This window comes from Gavia stellata, chromosome 16, assembly GCF_030936135.1.
Source record: "Gavia stellata isolate bGavSte3 chromosome 16, bGavSte3.hap2, whole genome shotgun sequence".
NCBI lineage: Eukaryota > Metazoa > Chordata > Aves > Gaviiformes > Gaviidae > Gavia > Gavia stellata.
Genome location: NC_082609.1, coordinates 4,325,844 through 4,341,780, shown reverse-complemented (window position 1 = coordinate 4,341,780; position 15,937 = coordinate 4,325,844). Strand labels below are relative to the sequence as shown.

General features: G+C 49.9%; 1 protein-coding gene across 2 annotated transcripts; it reads right to left on the bottom strand.

Moving 5' to 3' along the window:
• Window positions 1-584: 584 nt before the first annotated feature.
• On the bottom strand, window positions 585-15,249 carry SLC25A48 (solute carrier family 25 member 48). 2 transcript variants are annotated; one of them, XM_059825396.1, is made up of 7 exons: window positions 15,204-15,249; window positions 13,129-13,172; window positions 8,063-8,134; window positions 7,226-7,478; window positions 5,936-6,184; window positions 4,581-4,714; window positions 585-832 (listed from the first exon to the last, which is right to left on the bottom strand). In XM_059825396.1, the coding sequence occupies exons 1-7, from the start codon at window positions 15,247-15,249 to the stop codon at window positions 611-613; spliced, it is 1,020 nt and encodes a 339-aa protein (XP_059681379.1). In that variant the 3' UTR covers window positions 585-610. The 2 variants fall into 2 exon arrangements, with proteins under 2 accessions (XP_059681379.1, XP_059681380.1); XM_059825397.1 differs by lacking the exon at window positions 585-832 and adding an exon at window positions 1,405-1,527.
• Between the last annotated feature and the right edge of the window lie 688 nt (window positions 15,250-15,937).

Sequence of the window (15,937 nt, the reverse complement as noted above, 5' to 3'; positions counted from 1 at the left end):
GGAAATCAGATGGTCTAACGAGATACCTCTGGCAGGTCCTTGGAGGGCTACACAAAGCAAGTTAGGTAAATTAATAGGCAGCCATCTGTATGAAATGCGGACTTCTTTTATTGTTTTCTGAAGAAAAAGAGCAGCTTAGTCTCTGAATTTAACATCCTCCTGTTTCCCAATTTAATTTATATCTTGGATAAGAAACTGAAGTTGTTGAAGCCCTTCACATCTTTTCGTTATAATCTTGCCCGAATCGTGGCAAACTGGAGAGTTCTGTGATGTAAAACATGAGTATTCATTCATAGAGGTGGAGTCATCCATTTCTTTGATCCTGAAAGAAAGGTAGGATTTGGTGGGAATCCAGACCTTCCTATACGCAAAGTACCTGTGCACCCATCACACCTCTCCCTTTCCTTGTTCACAAAAAAGACGAGTGTTATATGCAGTCTTGTACGAAAGACGCTCCCTCGGCTGATGTTGGGTGGGCTGGTGTCGGGTATATCTCACGCATGTGGGTAAGGGAAGTAAGTTGTTCTCTCAGCTCATGGGAAAAATGTCATCGGGAAAAATGTCATCAGTGAAAAAGTCCAACATCAAAATGGGAATTATTAAGGTGCTCTTAGACAGCAGAGTGAAAGATTTGATAAGAAAATAGTCTTTGGATTTGATTAAATTGGTGCAGTTTTCGGAGTCCTCCAGGGACTAAGTCCGTGGCAGAAGAGAAAGCAGATGCCGTAGGTGCAGGACGGGAGTCTTCGGTCAGAGCGGTTGAGCCCTCACCGACACCACACTGCTGATTTGGCTCAGGAAAGCAGGAGACTTTCAGGTCTTCTTGGCAACACTTTTGAAATAAGAAAGAAGGAGCTTTATAATGTACTGCAGAAAACAGCAGACTGCCGAGAGTAATCTTGACTATTTAACTGCTAAAAAAGTTTCTGTAGTCAGATATTTCTGATGCTGCTCCTTTATGCAACCCTAGGTTTATGAGGGAAAAAGTAAAACTGTGAGTTGATAGTCAAGACACTTTGAAAGGGCTTAATTTCAGGTGTGTGTGGATGGATCAAAGGAGGAAAGGATATTGTGCAGGGAGTTTAGTGAGAATGATATTTCAAAACTTAGAAAATGTTAGAGATTATTCTGCTTTCAGATTTTCTTTTCTGATTCACACTCATCAAAACAATCACAACAATCAGAATGGATTGTAATGAAATTCCAGGAGATCTGGAATTAAACCAGAATCCATCGGCACATCCCACAGACCCAAATTTGTGAAGTGTTTGACTATTTGGATGTAGGTACCCATGTAAGTTATCTGACTTTCAGAGGGTCTACACAATTGCAACTCCATTTGTTTCAAAGATTAATTCTCTATTTTTAATAAAGCTAGAGGGTCTTTATGTGCTGACCTGGAAGTTAAGGATTGGTCTCAGTTTGGTCTCTTTTCATTGCTTTGAGGGAAAGTTCATAGCCAAGAAACATGGCTGAACTCATTGGGAATCCTCGCACTGCATTGACCGCCATGCCCCTAAAAAAGACCTGTTGGGGATGGAGAAAGGTTAGAGCATAGGAATATACTGGCTATTTTAAGAAGAAGAAGAAAACATTGAATGAAGTCATGGTGGGATTCTGAAGAACCAAATCTTGGTTTGCTCAGGAGATACGCTGTCACTGCTGGTCTTTGCTGAAGTCTGTGCTGGAGAACGGAAACGCAATGCCAAGAGTCACTGGTTTGGTATCATTGTGCTCCATGATCCCTACGGACCCACCTCTCTATCTGCCAGCAAGAACTACAAGAGGTAAAGGGTAAAAAATGGCCTCATGCCACCGGTGTAGAGCAGAAAGCAAGAAATCTAAAATGTCTTCCAGTGTTGTCCTACCTAGCCACAGCCCCTCCTTCCCTTTGCATACATAAGTGTGCGGGGATCATGCAAACCCCAGGGTACAAGAAGGCTGTTGCTTTCATGCAATGCAGCAAATGCTCTGACTCCCGGGGCTGGGTCTATGGGTGCAGAAGATGTTTGGGAAGCGGAGAGGCAGCAGTGTGGCTGTGAGCCAGCCTAGCACTGTGCTACGTGGACTGTTCTGTGTGTTTCACCTTTGAGCATAGAAACAATTTCTCAATCAGCAGAAAACTCGACTTACTCTGTACCTTGCTGAGAACTAACTCTTGCCACCAGCTTTGGGAAAAATATTCGATAAAAGCTGATATTGTCACATGTGGGTTCCTAAGGTCAAGCTTTGGTGCCCATACATATCCCAGCGTTTTCTTTCATTAAGATAATAAATATGAATTTATACAGCCAGACTTCCCCATTCTGCTCAATATATATTTTTTGAAAAAAATGCTGGCACTTACAAGAGTGAAAGGCCCTGTGGCTTTTAAGTGCTTGAACAGTAAAGCGCTTTCTGGAAAGTGGAGAAGGGGCCCTTGTCGCTCCCGGCATTGGCTTGTCTCCCTTCAAAAACCCCCCTCGCTACAAACACTACTGCCCGATATGTGCAAGGGTGTGCGCAAACCACTCTGGGGTGAGGCTATTCACGGAATGATGATTGCAGGGAGTATCTCTGCTGGCCTGTTTCTCACCAAATCACTCCAGGCTGAGCACTGTGGTCACTAATCTAAACACCAGACATTCAGAATAGACACGAAAAGTAACATCAGCAAAGCTTTACAAAGGTAAAGCTCCCACAGCTACTGTAAGAAAGCATGGAAGATCCTGGCTGCAAGACCAGAAGCCCATAGATTTAAGTGTCTAACCAGTATTTTCCCTGAAATACTGAGCTCTGCTGAACACGACTCTTACCTTGTATCCCAATAAATCCAGTGCATGGTGCTGACTTGTACAAGACGGAATCAAAACATCTTCACATTGTTTAGTATAGAGTTTGCAATGTGAAATTGCAGTATTGGGATATTTAGGATATTACTTGATTTATTGGGGTGTTTTATTTTGCTAGGAAAGATAGAGTTTTCTGGGAGGAAATTCAAATTTTTGCAGTATCCATAAAGTAACACAAGAGAGCCAACTTTAATAATACTGAGGATTTATGAAGAAAAGCCCAAAGGCGTAAGTTTTTCTCATCAGAATGAACACACCTCACTATGGAGAAAGAAGAGGGCTATGTTTACATTTTTTTTGTGTACACCAGGCAATTATTTTCAGCTCTGCGAATGCTGTTCCTTTGTCCCAGAATGAAAACACCCAGAGCTGGGTTTGCCGTTTATCAGTCCTGTATCTCCCAACAAATAAAAAGATTTTCCTTACGAAAGAAGGATATAGTCTTATCATCAACTGTTACTTAATCTTATTGCCGGCTTTGTTCTGGGTGCCAGGTGTGAAAGCAGAAAAACTGCAAGCAGCTGAGACAAAAAAACCTAAGTGCCTGAATTAGTTGTTAATATTCAGGCAGGACAAGGAGGGTAGGGGGTGAGGATGAGGATGGAGAGAGAAGGGAACACACATGGCAATTCCCTTTTCAGCCACCCTGTGTTTTACTGCATGGCAAACTGAACGTGCAGGGCAGGTAGCCTGCGTAGAGCCCGGGGAACCCTAACCCTCCTCTGACCATCCAAGCATGGTCTTCAGCATCTCTCCAGGTGCCTGTGCTTCATATGACTGTGACTTTCTTTACTCAACAGCAAAAATCCAACCGGACTGCAGGCTGCCGTGATGGCTGGCATAACATAGTGGCATGTTGGCAAATATTTAAATCACACTGACTTGTGATTTTGCAGGTTGTTTTTCTTTTTGTAACTTGTTGATTTTCCCTCAGAACGTGAAAATTAACACTTTGGAGCTAAAGAGCCCACGTGATGTTTTGATGACAACTTAAATACAGATTTATTTCAATATCAGAAGATGTCTTTTCTTGTAACCGTGCCTTGGCAGTGCAATAAAGCTGCAAACCCTGGTTCTCTGCCATTCACATTTAACTGAAGCAAAGTTTGCAGGTAGAACAAACAACTTTTATTACACTAATAAAGTCAGAAAAAGGAGATAAGGGGTTTTTGGCATGCATCCCTTCTTCACGTTTGAAGCCAAAGCAATTCTGATTTAAGAGCATTTTCAATCTACTCTACTCTGTCTTGGTGCAAAATGAGGGTGGGCAGCGCAAACCGCAGCATCAGTTCCACCAAAGCATCACCCGAGGTGACCAAATGCACCTTGGGTGCCAGCACGGTCCCACTGGCATCAGTTCCCATTGACTTCGGTGTCAATGGGAAACATTTGACCTCTGGATTTTGTAGAAGCAATCACAGAGTCAAGATTTTTTACCTCTGATTTATGAGAAGTCAGATCATATCCGCAATTAAATGCACTGACATGAAGTGTCATTTTAAGTTAATTGCACCAGCAGACCGTGACCCCCAGTCATTCAGTTTTTCATTGCTGTAAGGCGCATTATTACTCTCACTATTATGATTTAGAAAGAATCTGCACTATAATTACCTGCTGTCATTATTATAATTTAGCAGTAACTGGCTTTAGCTGTCTCTCCACCCTGCACATAGGTTTGCAACAGCCATTCTATTTCCCAATTGAAAATTAAATGCCTAATACCCAGATTTTACTTCAAATACCACTTACTTTTAAGCCCTCGTTCTGGTAGCTCTGCAAGATACAGTCAAGGGTCCCTTTGTACTTGTTTAAATAAACTCCATCTGCCTGAAGTCGACTTTTCACAACATCCATTGGAGTAGCAGTCCCCCAGGAAATGGCTCCTAGAAAAAATGCAGAAGTATTTGAACAATTTCTTCTCTGTATTTCCTTGGCTGCAGGTCAGTGAACTCAGAAATTCACCTCTCATCTACCACATCATATTCATGGGATTTTCATTTCAGGGCATTCTCCCTGCTCAGGCACAGGAACGGTGTTTCTGGGAGCAAAGTTCCCTGTTTCTGGAAGAATCATTGAGATTTTGGAGGTTACACTGGTAATCAAATGCAGGCAGTCCAGGAGGTACTTCCCAAGGTGCAAATGCATCTTCTGCCGTGCTTCTGGTGGCACGTGGACATGCCGCGGGAAGAGCCCGACCTGCAGGGAGCTGCCGCTTGGGGCAATTTCAGAAAAACTGGAGTCCTCAGATAGTACTGTTGAAAAGCAAAGTTTGAGCTGAGAAAGCAAATTTCAGAGGCTGGTCCATCTCATACAACCAGGATAAGGCTCCATGCAGCTGAGATACATCATCATTCCTATAAAGAAACTGTCTGTTTACGTTGATTAGCCTGCAGCCGGGTGGCGTGTTTTGCCTCTCGGAAAAGGTCAGCATGTGATGGCAATACGTGGTCCAGTTGGACAAACAAGAGTTTGTTTGGACCTACATGAGTGTTGGGACATACTAGAGAAGCTGTCCAGATGGGCCAGGGCTCTGTTTGTTTGCAGAAGAAAGGGAGAGGTTGTTTTGTAATCATTACCTGAGCTAAGGGTTGATCTGCATTTAGGGGTCTGCAATTTAGAAATGGCCAAGAAACGGGGAGCGGGTGTAGGGGTGACCGTACACATGTAAACGTGGTGGAGGACAGCCTTACTGGTGGGTGTACACAGGAAAAAAAGATCAGTAATGTTAACTCTGCTTCTGCTGCGTGTGGGTAGGGTGCACACCCTCCTGGTGGGCAGCCAACAGGTTGAAGTCCTCTTCTGGAGGCATCTTGGCTGCCGTGTGTCACTGGCAATGTGATACGCGGGCTGCCATGAGACATCCAGGGAGATGAAGGTGCTGACTCTTTTCCTTCTCGATGACATTGAGCCCGATGAAGGTCTGATAACACGACTTCCATAAAGTTTGTCACGTCACGGTGCCAGGGGACCTGGCCCTGGGGGAGGAAGGTCGTTCAGCCCCATGTCCTCTCCTGGTGACCAGGAGGATGTGGTGACCCCTGAGCCACCCCCGGGAACCTTCCTGCCCTTGTTTTGCCAGTGTTGTGGGAAAAAAGGGTGCTTACCTGCTACACCCCCTGCCAGCCAGATGGAGGAGGGATCAGGGGAAATGCATCCGTCAGGGGTAACCCATCCACACAAAAATGTGTAAGGGATGAAATAAAGGCAGTAGCCAGGAACATCCCTCAGAAGCATTGCTCCCACGCCTCGGTATATTCCTGCTATCCCCTCTTTCTGTAGGACTGTCCTAAAGCAGTGAATTGGGCCTCGGTACACGGGAAATCCAGGAACTTTGGGCTTTAGTTTAACGTTTGCTGAAAAAAAAAAGATACAACCATTATAACAGATATATTGCTACAGAACTCCTCTGAAAAGCCTACCGCCGTCGAACATAAAAAACTGCCATTCCTTTTCTTTTGCTGGGATCAATATGTAGCACGGGAAAAAAAAGTTTTTAGAAAGAGGACTTAGATCCATTTTTAAAAGCCATTTAGACACTTCAGGACAGATTTTTCTTAGATGCATTGCGTGCTTCCCAATAGGTATGTGCCCAGTGAGATTTCCAAATGTGTTTAAGGCTATGTGCCCAATTTTCATGGCTTTTAACCACATCTGGTGCCAAGCTGCATCTTTGAAAGCCTTGATATCTTCAGAGTCTGGCCCTTCCCACGTAGACCAAGTTGCTTTTGGAAAGGGCATTAGATTGCTAAGCTGCATGGAGGCTTTTAAAAATGGGCATAATATTGTTTGATCAAAGCAATACAAAAATGTCAATATTTCCCAGTTAAACACCCCAGCTGTAATCATGAGAAAGATGTTCATGAAGCTGCTGAAATCCAAGCTGTTCAGCTCTGAAGCTGCACCGTCTCTTCCTTCGGCTGTGCATGTGCTCTGGCAGGGTTTGCTCCGTGATGGCAGCCCGTGATGAAATTCAGCCGCCGTCTCGAGCAGAAGCGGCTCCTTTAGCCTGCAGCTTCTGGAGAGCTCACAGCTGCCCACTGCCATCCTGCCAGCACCCGACAGCCCGGGGACTCGCTGTTCCTGCCCCACGGCCGTGTGGGGAAGGCAGCTCCCATGACTCCTGGTCCTGAGCAGACCTGCCCCTGTGTTTATTATAGATCCCAATCATCTGGAAATGCCAGCAGAGATCTGATCAATGTCATTGATAAAAACCCTCCCCTCGAGCTGAGCAGAAGGGGTCCATCCTGAGGCAGAAGGAAGCACTTCACCTCCTTTAACTCAACTGTGGCAGCACAAGAGAGCAGAGGGATGGACCTTGAAGCAAAGTTGTCCTAAAACTCTCGGTAAACGCTGAGGACAAGCAGAGAAAGGAAAAAGAAACTCTTGCTTCCTACCTTCGATGTACGGCTCCATTTGCATCTGTAGCCTTATCTTTACCAGGTCCACAGGAGTGCCGATGCCCACGGAGATGAACCCTGTCACCATGCTGGCCAGAGCCACGTCGACGAGCACTGGCGCGCGGGATGGGTCTCCGTGGCGGAGCTGGCTGAGGAGCCGTTGGGTGTTGCTGAAGACGCCAAACACCACGGAGCTGTAGACAGCAATGCTGGCCAGCGGGAAGGACATGCCTTTGAAGAAGCCAGCCACCTACCCGGGGAAGGGAGCAGGAGTTAAGAGGGCGAATGGGACTGAGCAGAGTAAACCCCAACTTGTCTATCAGGCCAGAAATGCAAATCCAAGTACCAGATGTCTCCTGGAACCAACTGTTCGCACATGCTGAGCAAATGAAAATTAATTCATACTGCTAAAGACTTGTAAAGATTGTGCAGAATACAGGATATGCTGGAAGCACAGGAACCCATGTAAAAGTCCCTCTTATGGCCAGCTTCTGTCCTGGCATCACCAAAGTCAGCAAAGTACCTGTGGTAGAGCTTTGCCAGCAGGTACAGGCAAAAGAGCTACTGTGGATGTAACACCCTGACCCATGCAGAGACATGGGCAATGTCATTTATCACTCCCTGCCAGCAATTTCTCTTTTCCCTATAGGAGTAACCAAGAGAGTTACCTTAGAGTTAGCAAGAGAAGGCTGTAGGAATTTGCAGTCTCAATTGCACCAACTTTATTGGTTTTCATATAACTGCTGGTGTGAACAGTGATTTTGTATAATTGCTTTATGTATTTATCTATTTGCATTTTCTACCAGCGCATTTTAAGCAAGATAAAGTACTTACAGACTCATTTCTGTAAACAGTGAGAACACAGTTGAGTGTATTTCCATATCCTTGTCCAGCTTGCAAACGAGTCTGCAAAAGACATTCATGAAATGTGATTAAAATCCCATGCTTCCAGCCCAGTGAAAGCTCATGCTATGTAAACAATGTGTACTTTGCTTTGAGAGCGAACCCTTCCTTAGTTGTAAAGAAAACAGAGCAATAAAATAAGATATATGCATCCACCCCCCTTGAACTTTGCCAGAAGCAGGGCTAAACGGGACCTCAGAGGTCTGAAACTTTCTGGAACATCTGGAATCGATGACTGTCAAATTCCTCTCGAGTCCAGACCAGCTACCCTGGTCCGGCACAGCGCTCGCAGCAGACTGCTGGTGTGCGGTGCTGTCATTGGCAAGGTCCTGATTTATGTGGAAATCGGAGACTCATGAGGTCTCCTCCGTTTGGGGACTCTCAGTGGAGGTTGGGATGCGTTGCTGAAGGATGGAGAGGAGAGCTCCCCTGGGAGGCTTCCAGGGCCTTTCTGATCCAAGGTGGATTTTAAGACATAGAAATACTAAATGGAGCCAAAATAATTCAACTCCATCTCAGAAATTCTCCACGCTTCACTCAAAAATACATTTTTACATAATTTCCGATACAGACATTTTGTTTCTGGAAAGCAATGGTTACACCCCTTCCAAAAGATGCCTACAACAGCACATAAATCACAACAAAGCCTGTATGCTTCAACGTGCTTTCCCCTTCTCACATATATATATAGGTACATTGGTGGTAGAAGGAAGACTAGGGAAAATGTGGGCCCTCTCTGGAAGGAAACAGGAGACCTGGTTGCCTGGGATATGGAGAAAGCTGAGGTACTCAATGACTTTTTTGCCTCAGTCTTCACTGGCAAGTCTCAAGCCACACCACCCAAGTCGCAGAAGGCATAGGCAGGGACTGAGAATGAAGAACTGCCCACTGTAGGAGAAGATCAGGTTCGAGACCGTCTAAGGAACCTGAAGGTGCACAAGTCCATGGGTCCTGATGAGATGCATCTGCAGGTCCTGAGACAACTGGCAGATGAAGTTGCTAAACCACTATCCATCATACCTGAGAAGTCGTGGCAGTCTGGTGAAGTTCCCACTGACTGGAAAAGGGGAAACATAACCCCCGCTTTTAAAAAAGGAGAAAAGGAAGACCTGGGGAACTACAGGCCAGTCAGTGTCACCTCCGTGCCCAGCAAGATCATGGAGCAGATCCTCCTGGAAACTATGCTAAAGCACATGGAAAACAAGGAGGCGATCAGTGACAGCCAACATGGTTTCACTAAGGGCAAATCGTGCCTGACAACTTTGGTGGCCTTCTACAATGGGGTTACAGCGTCGGTGGATAAGGGAAGAGCAACTGACGTCATCTACCTGGACTTGTGCAAAGCATTGGACACTGTCCCGCATGACATCCTTGTCTCCAAATTGGAGAGACATGGATTTAACGGATGGACCACTTGGTGGATAAGGACTTGGCTGGATAGTCGCGCTCAAGGAGTTGCGGTCAATGGCTTGATGTCCAAGTGGCGACCAGTGACGAGTGGCATTCCTCAGGGGTCGGTATTGGGACCAGTGCTGTTTAACATCTTTGTTGACGACATGGACAGTGGGATTGAGCACACCCTTGGCAAGTTTGCCGACAACACCAAGCTGTGTGGTGCGGTTGACATGCTGGAGGGAAGGGATGCCATCTAGAGGGACCTTGACAGGCTTGAGAGGTGGGCCTGTGCAAACCTCATGAAGTTCAACAAGGCCAAGTGCAAGGTCCTGCACATGGGTCAGGGCAATCCCAAGCACAAATACAGGCTGGGTGGGGAATGGATTGAGAGCAGCCCTGAGGAGAAGGACTTGGGGATGTTGGTTGACAAGAAGCTCAATATGAGCCAACAGTGCCTGCTTGCAGCCCAGAAAGCCAACCGTATCTGGGGCTGCATCAAAAGAAGCATGACCAGCAGGTCGAGGGAGCTGATTCTCCCCCTCTACTCCGCTCTCATGAGACCCCACCTGGAGTACTGCATCCAGCTCTGGGGCCCCCAACATTAGAAGGACGTGGACCTATTGAAGCGAGTCCAGAGGAGGGCCACGGAGATGATCAGAGGGCTGGAGCACCTCTCCTATGAAGACAGGTTGAGAGACTTGGGGTTGTTCAGTCTGCAGAAGAGAAGGCTCCGGGGAGACCTTACAGCAGCCTTCCCGTACCTGAAGGGGCCTACAGGAAAGCTGAAGAGGGAATTTTTACAAGGGCATGTAGTGATAGGACAAGGGGTAATGGCTTTAGGCTGAAAGAGGGTAGATTTAGATTAGATATAAGGAAGAAGTTCTTCACCATGAGGGTGGTGAGGCACTGGAACAGGTTGCCCAGAGAAGTTGTGGATGCCCCATCCCTGGAAGGGTTCAAGGCCAGGTTGGATGGGGCTTTGAGCGACCTGGTCTAGTGGAAGGAACCACCCCATGGCAGGGAGGTTGGAACTTCCAACCCAAGCCATTCTATGATTCTATGATATACATGCACACAATTTAGATCATCTTTCATTCAAGCTGCTCACAAGTTTGCAATAAAAAAATCCTAGCAAGTGATGCATTTTTTGGGCTTAGACGTGTCTGAGGAAATGGAAACCCTGTTTGGTTCACAGGACGTGAAGCTTCAGCAATTAATCTTGGCTGGGGCCAGAGCTCATTTTTTATAGGAAGACACTCACACGTTTTTTAGGGAACGGGGACAGCATTTCTGGTCATATCCATCAGCATCGCTGCTAGTAGGAATGGCAAAATGAAGCCTGGAGGGACAGTGCCAACCTGTGCTGGAGGCAAGTGCCCAGTCCCCTCCCGTGGCTCAGCCCCGACTTACACCAAGGTGAAGCAGGAACTTTATTTGGGAATTTAAAGCCCAAAGGTGTGAGTGTCCTTTGGACTTCCTGCCTGGGAAGAGCTTTTGGACAGCAAACAGCAGGTTGAATGACACAGTGATTTGGCCCAGAGCCCTTCCCAGGGCCCTGCAAGAGTCTGGCCGGTGGGGTGCTGCTGTGGGACCCGTCTGGGGAGCGAGAAGGACTGAAACCCGTGCTCACCCCTCGCCCCAGGGCTGCTCCGTGCAGCCTTCTGCATACACCAAGCACTGAGCACCATGCTGCACCTGGCCAGAGGCCACAGAGAAGGCAGCAGCAAAAGCAGAATAGTTACTGAGCCCTTATAAACAAGCTGGTACGTGAAGATGCCAGCTATGGCTCATGCAGCACACATTGTGCAATGCAGGCAGACCCGGGCCGCGGGTGCAGACCTGTGCACACCGTGACTCATGCCGGGGTAACGGGGCTGGGAGGGACCGGCGGGGAGGCTGGCTGCACCCCAGGCAGCCCAGGACAGGGTGACCGCGGTGCATAGCCCTGCGTTCCGTCCTGGCTTCATCTGCACACTTAGCCCAGACATTTCCATTTTGCTTCCATGGGCTTGGTTTTTTTTCTTTTACACACTAACCAGGTATTAAGAGGTTCAAGTTAATACATTTTTTGAGTAACTGAGAGCAACTGAGTGTCCTCACAAGCTGCTTCTCGCATATATGCCCCTTAGCTAAGCTGTTAACACCCAGTGCTGAAATCCCTGCTGGCATCTCTGTCAAAGTCCGCTGATACCGGTATGGATATTCCTCAGGAAACTTCTCCTGCCTGTTACATTTTAATTAGTACGATAGGGCTCTTGGGTGACACCCAGAAACTGAAGAAAGTTCTGGGGAAATGAATGCAATGTGGAAGATGAAAAGTGAGTAAATGTAAAACTATTCAGAGTTTTGCAAGGCTGTGGAAAAACAGCTGCTTGGGTTTGATGGAAGCTGCAACTCTGGGAGGGGGCCGGCTGAAGGAGGAGGCCTGCTTGATAGGAACCGTGGTGCAGATACCACATACCCCATCCAACCTTCCGTTCAGTCTTGTCCTCTCCTCCAGGTGGGGAAGGACCCCCATCTGCTGGAGGCTGCAAATGCCCCTGAGCTGCCCCTTTGCTGGCTTAGTGCTGTGTAAAAACTCTCCTTTCCACTTCCCTTCCCCTAAATTTGGAAAGATAGCAAGTCTGCCTACTTAGTATTCCCAGGCCATGTCCAAAGCCAAGGGCAACAGAGGGGTCAGCCTGACAGTTGTCTTTATAAGCACTGAAGGATGGGCTCCCTCTTCCTTGGCATCCAGAAACTCAATGCTTCCCAGCAGGATCCTCTCTCATTTGTTGCCAAACTCCCCCAAACCTGGCAATGACGCCCTGACAGCCAGCCTGAGATGGGGATTGCCTTGGCAACCCTGGGCAGAGCCCACTGGCTCTTGGGTCTGCCACATCTGATGGCCCCGCCTGGTTCCAGCAACGAGGCTTGAGCCAGAGCAGTTGAAGCAGTGAAAGCTGGCCAGAGATGCCTATCACACTGTGCAAAAGGAGAAAGGAAAAAGAACAGGATCTTCCTTTGTATCTCTGCATCAGTAGGGATGGTCAACTCAGTTGGTGAGGCTGTATTGGTGTGTGCATGGGCTTGTCTGCATCATGCTACCAAATATCTTCTTACAGCTCTAAGTCCTTCCCTCTGAGAAATAATTGTCTTGCAGGAGTAGTAAATACTGCATCTCACAGCCCCGGGAGAACAGGTTCAGCACTCTGCCCTTCCAGCATTGCCAACACTAGGAAAACACGTAAAAATGTGCCTGCAGCAAAACAAATACAGTTCCCCCCTTGCCCTTTGAATACTTGTCTGTGGCAAAGTTCAATAAAACATTGGCAGAACTGTTGGGTAAACCACACATTAAGTGAGGCCAGGTTTAATTTTCAGGATTAATCCTCACCAGAGGAACTCGCACGTATCAGCCAGTTCTTTCAGTTTCTCATTTGAAATGAGCGTTGGAGAGGAAGAAAAGCTAAAGTCTATGAAAACATTTCTACCCAGGCTAAATTCCTCCTTGGGCTGATGGGGGAAGTGAAGGTCTTTTGAAGCGTCATCTAGAGAGAGGCCACCTCCCCATCGGTGAGGTTTTGGGTGGTGACGTGAGAGCACGGTTCAAAGTGGTTTACCTTGATCGTGTCCAGGGGGTGGCCCACAATGACGCTGGCAGCTCCTGGTGATGAAAACAAAGTGTTAGGCAAAACATTGAAGAAGCTTTTGTGACGGGACAAGAAGCGACAGGTTTATAGGGGAGGAGGAGAGATTTCCATAGGAACAGCCATACTGGGCCAGAGCAATGCCCAGCGCAGTGCCGACTCTGACAACAGGCAAAAGCTGGGCAGAAACACTTGTGCATCTTCCCCCGAATACTCTCCTGGACTCCATGAGCTTTACATCTCAAAGGCATCAAAGCAAGAGAAGGAGGCGGTGGATTTGTATGTCCTGTCCATGAACAACCCCACTCGCACTCTTGTAAGCTTATGCAAATATTTAGCCTCAAAGTGGTGAGATTCAGGTTAGACAGGAGGAAATGCTTTCTCTTGGCTGAGACAGTGATGCCCTAGAGCCAGCTGCTGATGGGGACTGTGAACCCCCAGCCTTCACTGTTTTAAGAGCAGTTTACAGAAATTCCTGTCAGGGATGATTCAGATAAAGAGGATCCTGCTCTGTATTGATCTCTGCAGTCCCATCCAGCCTCATTCCCTATGGTTCTCTGGGAGAAACTGGCCTATTCCCCCACACTGTCCTGCCCACCTCCCCACGCTGCTCACTGCCAGGAGCCGCTGCGGTGGGGCAGAGCATGGCTTGGTTTCCCCCTTCTCCAGTAGGATGGAGCAACCCGTGTGCTGTGGCCAGGATATGGGTTTGTGCGCTTATAGCAAACAACACCGGCAGTTTTCAGGGTGTTTGTGGAGATGGTGAGTAGTTTGTGCTGCTGCCCCATCTGCAAGTCTCCGTGCAAACCAGTGTCCCCAGGCGCTTTAGAGACTACATGAAATTTCTCGCTTGCAGTGGATTAAGACTGAAAAGAGCATCATGTCCTTGGTGAACACATTATGACTTTACTCAAAAAAGTTTTATAAAATATCCCCTCTCCTCCTGGACCTTAACCAGAGACCACCTGTGGTCCAGTGCTGTGCATGAAAACTGGCTGCTGCCACTGACACCGAGCACTGTTCCATGAAAACTGGCTGCTGCCACTGACACCGAGCACTGTTCCATGAAAACTGGCTGCTGCCACTGACACCGAGCACTGTTCACCCCCGGGACGTTCTGTCCCATTCCCGGGGGTGTGTGGCAATAGCAGAGGGTCAGCGGGGCAGAGGGAGCGATTGCGTGCTGCACAGCCTCCGCAGGCTGCCAAGATCCAAAAATCAGCTGCTCGCATAACCTTTTGGCAGAAGTTCTGGGTTTTTTAAGAGTCTGGCCGGTCAGGATCTGTGAGCCATCTCACACCCCTTTCCCGAGCCTGGTGCGAGCAGTAGCCTGGGCAGAGCTCTGGCCTGCGGTGGCCGGTGCCACGGTTGCCCCTCTGCCCGGCCGCTCCTGCAGCCCATCCTGGGAGCGGGGCAGCGTAGCCGTGCTCTGTACCAGCTGCTAAACCCAGTGGGACCTTCGAATTGTGTAAGACACACTACATTACTGACTCCTCAACAGATCCTCGCGTTTCCTTTTCTGTCTGGGAGCTCTTTTCCCGGTGTCTGCGATCAGCATTTTCAGCAGTTCGGATCAATACCCCTCCCTGCCAGCACCCCGCCCTGGCCATCAGCCCGTTTGCCTGTCGGGGTCAAAGCCAGGCGGTGCTTCTCCCGGGGGGGTGCGGCTGGGGGACCCCGGTTGGCTGCTGCGAGCCCCGGCTGCTCCCCCCCGAGCCCGGCGGGGCTTCCAGCCTCGAGAGGAAGGCAGGCAGGGCCGGCGGGGGCCGGGGCCGTGCGGGCTGGCTCTGGCCCTGGCAGCCGCCCCCCCCCACCTCCCGGGGCGCACAGCAGCATCACACGTACTGACACTGAAATTTTAAGTATCCCGCCCGTGGGAATGGGATTAAACTGCACTTCTGAGCCAAAGCAAAGCAAAGCGAACCGCGCATCCGCTGGTACGAGCGCGCCGGGCGGAGGCACAGACCGTAGGTGACACGGGGGTTTTATTCCCACGCACGCTGCTGTCCCCCCTCCCTGCCTCCCCCCGAGCCCACGGCACCACTTACCGCCCACCCAGCCCGCCGCGAAGTCCTGCAGCTGGAGGCTGCCCATGCTGCTCCGCCGAGCCCGTCCCGCCGGCGGGGCAGGGGGTTCCGCCGGGCAGGGGGTGCCCGACGGGATGGGGGTCCCACCGGGATGGGGGTCCCACCGGGATGGGGGGCCCCGACGGGCCGCGCTCGCCGCCGTGCAGGGGGTCCCGCTGGGCAGGGGGTCCCCGCCGGGCAGGGGGTCCCCACCGAGCCGCAGTCCCCGCCGGGCAGGGGTCCCCAGCGGGCCTCAGTCCCCGCCGGGCAGGGGGTCCCGCCGGGCAGGGGGTCCCCCCCGAGCCGCGCTCGCCGCCGTGCAGGGGGTCCCGCCGGGCAGGGGGTCCCGCCGGGCAGGGGTCCCCAGCGGGCCGCGCTCCCCGCCGGGCAGGGGGTCCCGCCGGGCAGGGGGTCCCCCCCGAGCCGCAGTCCCCGCCGGGCAGGGGTCCCCAGCGGGCCGCGCTCCCCGCGGCAGCCCCGCCGCACGGTGTCTCCCGGGCGGAGTGACATCACGCAGCGGGGCTTAAAGGCGCCGCACAGGGGCCGGCGGCGGGGAGAGACCGGCTGGGGAGGGGAGGGGAGGGGAGGGGAGGGTCTCGGTCAGGCGTGGGGGGTGAGGGTAGCGCGGGTGTTCCTCGTGGGGCCGATGCTGCCGGCTGTCAGGTAAGGGGGCTCAGACAGGCTCCTCTTTACGCTGGGGCTGGTGGCACCGAGGA

Bases quoted from the DNA above. Each gene is read 5' to 3' on its own strand.
- SLC25A48 (XM_059825396.1), bottom strand. From the start codon at position 15,249: ATGGGCAGCCTCCAGCTGCAGGACTTCGCGGCGGGCTGGGTGGGCG. The intron at 13,173-15,203 runs GTAAGTGGTGCC...TTTCATCACCAG, and splicing joins CGCGGCGGGCTGGGTGGGCG to GAGCTGCCAGCGTCATTGTG. The intron at 833-4,580 runs GTAAGTGGTATT...TTATTTCAAAAG, and splicing joins ACCAGAACGAGGGCTTAAAA to TGTTGCCAAGAAGACCTGAA.